At 60.5% G+C, this 2,068-nt stretch overlaps 1 protein-coding gene across 1 annotated transcript in view; it reads right to left on the bottom strand.

Annotated features, from left to right (window-relative positions):
* Positions 1–2,068, bottom strand: part of VAV2 (vav guanine nucleotide exchange factor 2) — a 124,338-nt gene that overhangs the window by 42,923 nt on the left and 79,347 nt on the right. The window contains exon 6 of the mRNA XM_045289358.1: positions 704–772. Within this exon, the coding sequence (XP_045145293.1) occupies positions 704–772 (69 nt within the window). The remainder of the gene's footprint in view (positions 1–703; positions 773–2,068) is intronic.

Below are 2,068 nucleotides of genomic sequence, written 5' to 3'. Positions count from 1 at the left end.
GCTTTAAAGATCACTCCCACAGTCTCCCCGAACAGCTGTGCTGCCTTCCCGTGAGCACAGGGTTGGTTCCGTCTCCCCACGGAAGCAGACATTCTTGTTATCTCCTTCCAACCCCCTCGTGCCTTCCCCCAATGCAGGTATGAGGTGTCCTCACCGGTGAGCTCAGGGGCTTTACGGTGGTGACCACCCATCTTTGGCGCATGTAACTCCTGAATACGCATGTCTACGGCTACCTGCACATATCCCAAGACAGTAAAGACTCGCTCTCCCTGCGTGGACCTGGCAGCTGAGATCCTGGCCTGCAAGTACGTGAGGGTGCTACCGTGAAATGTGTCTGCCTCCTTTATTTCACCTTCTCTCCGGCCTTTGTAGTTTCCATGACTTTATTATAATCTTTATATAGTATGGCCATGCAGGCGCCCCTACGAACCCTGCTGCTGTCAGAGGTCTACTGACACAGGACGCTGAGACTATGGTGGACAGACTAAAGGACAAACAGAAGCAAGGCCACAGCAGTCCTCGGAGGCGAAGGAGGCTGTGCCGGAGCCTTCTAACGCCCGGGTGGGAAGTTCGGAGCCAGGCATGCACGTGCCCTCTCTCAGAAGCATGAGGGCAGGACCGGCCGTGGTCCCCGACCACAGGTGTTCTGGGCAGGAGCCACCAAGCCACCCTGCTGCCCCTGCCCCTCCCATGCCCTCCTTACTCAGCCAACTCCTCCAGGCTGCGGTAGACATCATCGTCATTCTCTGCTGTCTCCTCCGATGGGAAGGGCCTGCAGGACAGAGGAGAGAATGTGAGCTGCAGGTCTTGGGGAGCTTCTGGGACGACCAGTCAGTCCCCCCATTCTTCCAAGGCCCTGGAGGGAGCCCTGAGGCTTGGGCCCAGGACACACGGGCCCTGGTGGGCTCCTCCTGGGACGGAGGAGGCAGACTTCTTGGTGCTGGCCTGCTGGGCAGGCCTGAGAGCCAGGAACTGGGCATCAGGGGGCCGGCCATACTCCCGGCCCGTGACCTCAACACCCCCACCAGCAAGCGGAGACTGGGCGGGGGAGGGCAGCAGCCCTGCCCCCGTCTTACCCGAGCTTATACTTCAGGAGAATTCTGAGAAGAGGAATGGGGGCACCCCCAGAACGCTGGGGCTCAGATAGGAGGCCACCCGAAGCTGAGGACACTGGAGATGTAGGAGGGGTCGTCTCCTGGGCAGAAGAAGGTACATGCCGTACACGCCACTTGGGCCAGGGGGTCGGCATGAGCCAGGAAGGTGCAGACGTCCAGCCTCAGGGTCCCTTCTCCAAGGACCCAGAAAAGAGGTCAGGTCAGGGGCCCAACCTGGCCCACCCAAAAGAGCCTGAGGTGGGGGCGTGGGAGTGGCTGGGAGTCATCAAGGAGGTAGTCATCAGGGAAGAGGGTCTCTCTTCTCATGGCCGGTACCCCATCACCCACGGCTATCACCCCGACACCCATGGACATTACTCCAATCCCCATGGGTCCCCTCACCAAGCATGGAGTCCCTCCTCTGGGCACCACACATCTATGTCCCTGCGCCCACACCTAGACTGACCACACACCGTCCCTCCAGGAAGGCCCACGTCTGTTACCCGCCTGACCCGCAGTCAGGAGTCTGCCCACACGTCTGCCTAGCCCTTCACCACTGCCAGGGAGCCAACACCGAGGGCGGGACCACCAATGCCCAGAGAGGAGGATTCTGGGGGCATTTGCTGGCACGGGCAGCATGCACACCCCTGCACAGGGGCTTCAAAGAGTTTGTGGTAAAATTCCAAAATCTTCTCATTCCACTTGTACAACCTGTTTGAGCCCCCTCATGTGAGGGTCTGCACACACACGTCAGGGAGCCTGGCAGAGATGCCATTCTGTCCCTACAGGGCAGAGAGAAAGCACCCGGGGGTGTCAGACGCAGGTCCTGCAAAGTAGACTGCCTCCTCTCTCTCCTGGGGGGGGGCGGTTGGTGGGCTAGAACCAGCAACCTTTCTGTTAGCGCCGAGGGCCCTAACTGCTGCGCCCTGCAGCAGGGCACGCTCCCCCAGGGCTCGTGTGCCCCGAGTAGGCCC

This window comes from Echinops telfairi, unplaced genomic scaffold (assembly GCF_000313985.2).
Source record: "Echinops telfairi isolate 266 unplaced genomic scaffold, ASM31398v2 ScPeMD7_25;HRSCAF=90, whole genome shotgun sequence".
In the NCBI taxonomy this organism is placed as follows: domain Eukaryota; kingdom Metazoa; phylum Chordata; class Mammalia; order Afrosoricida; family Tenrecidae; genus Echinops; species Echinops telfairi.
Note: the sequence above shows the minus strand (reverse complement) of the source record. Positions and strands in the feature narration are given on the sequence as shown.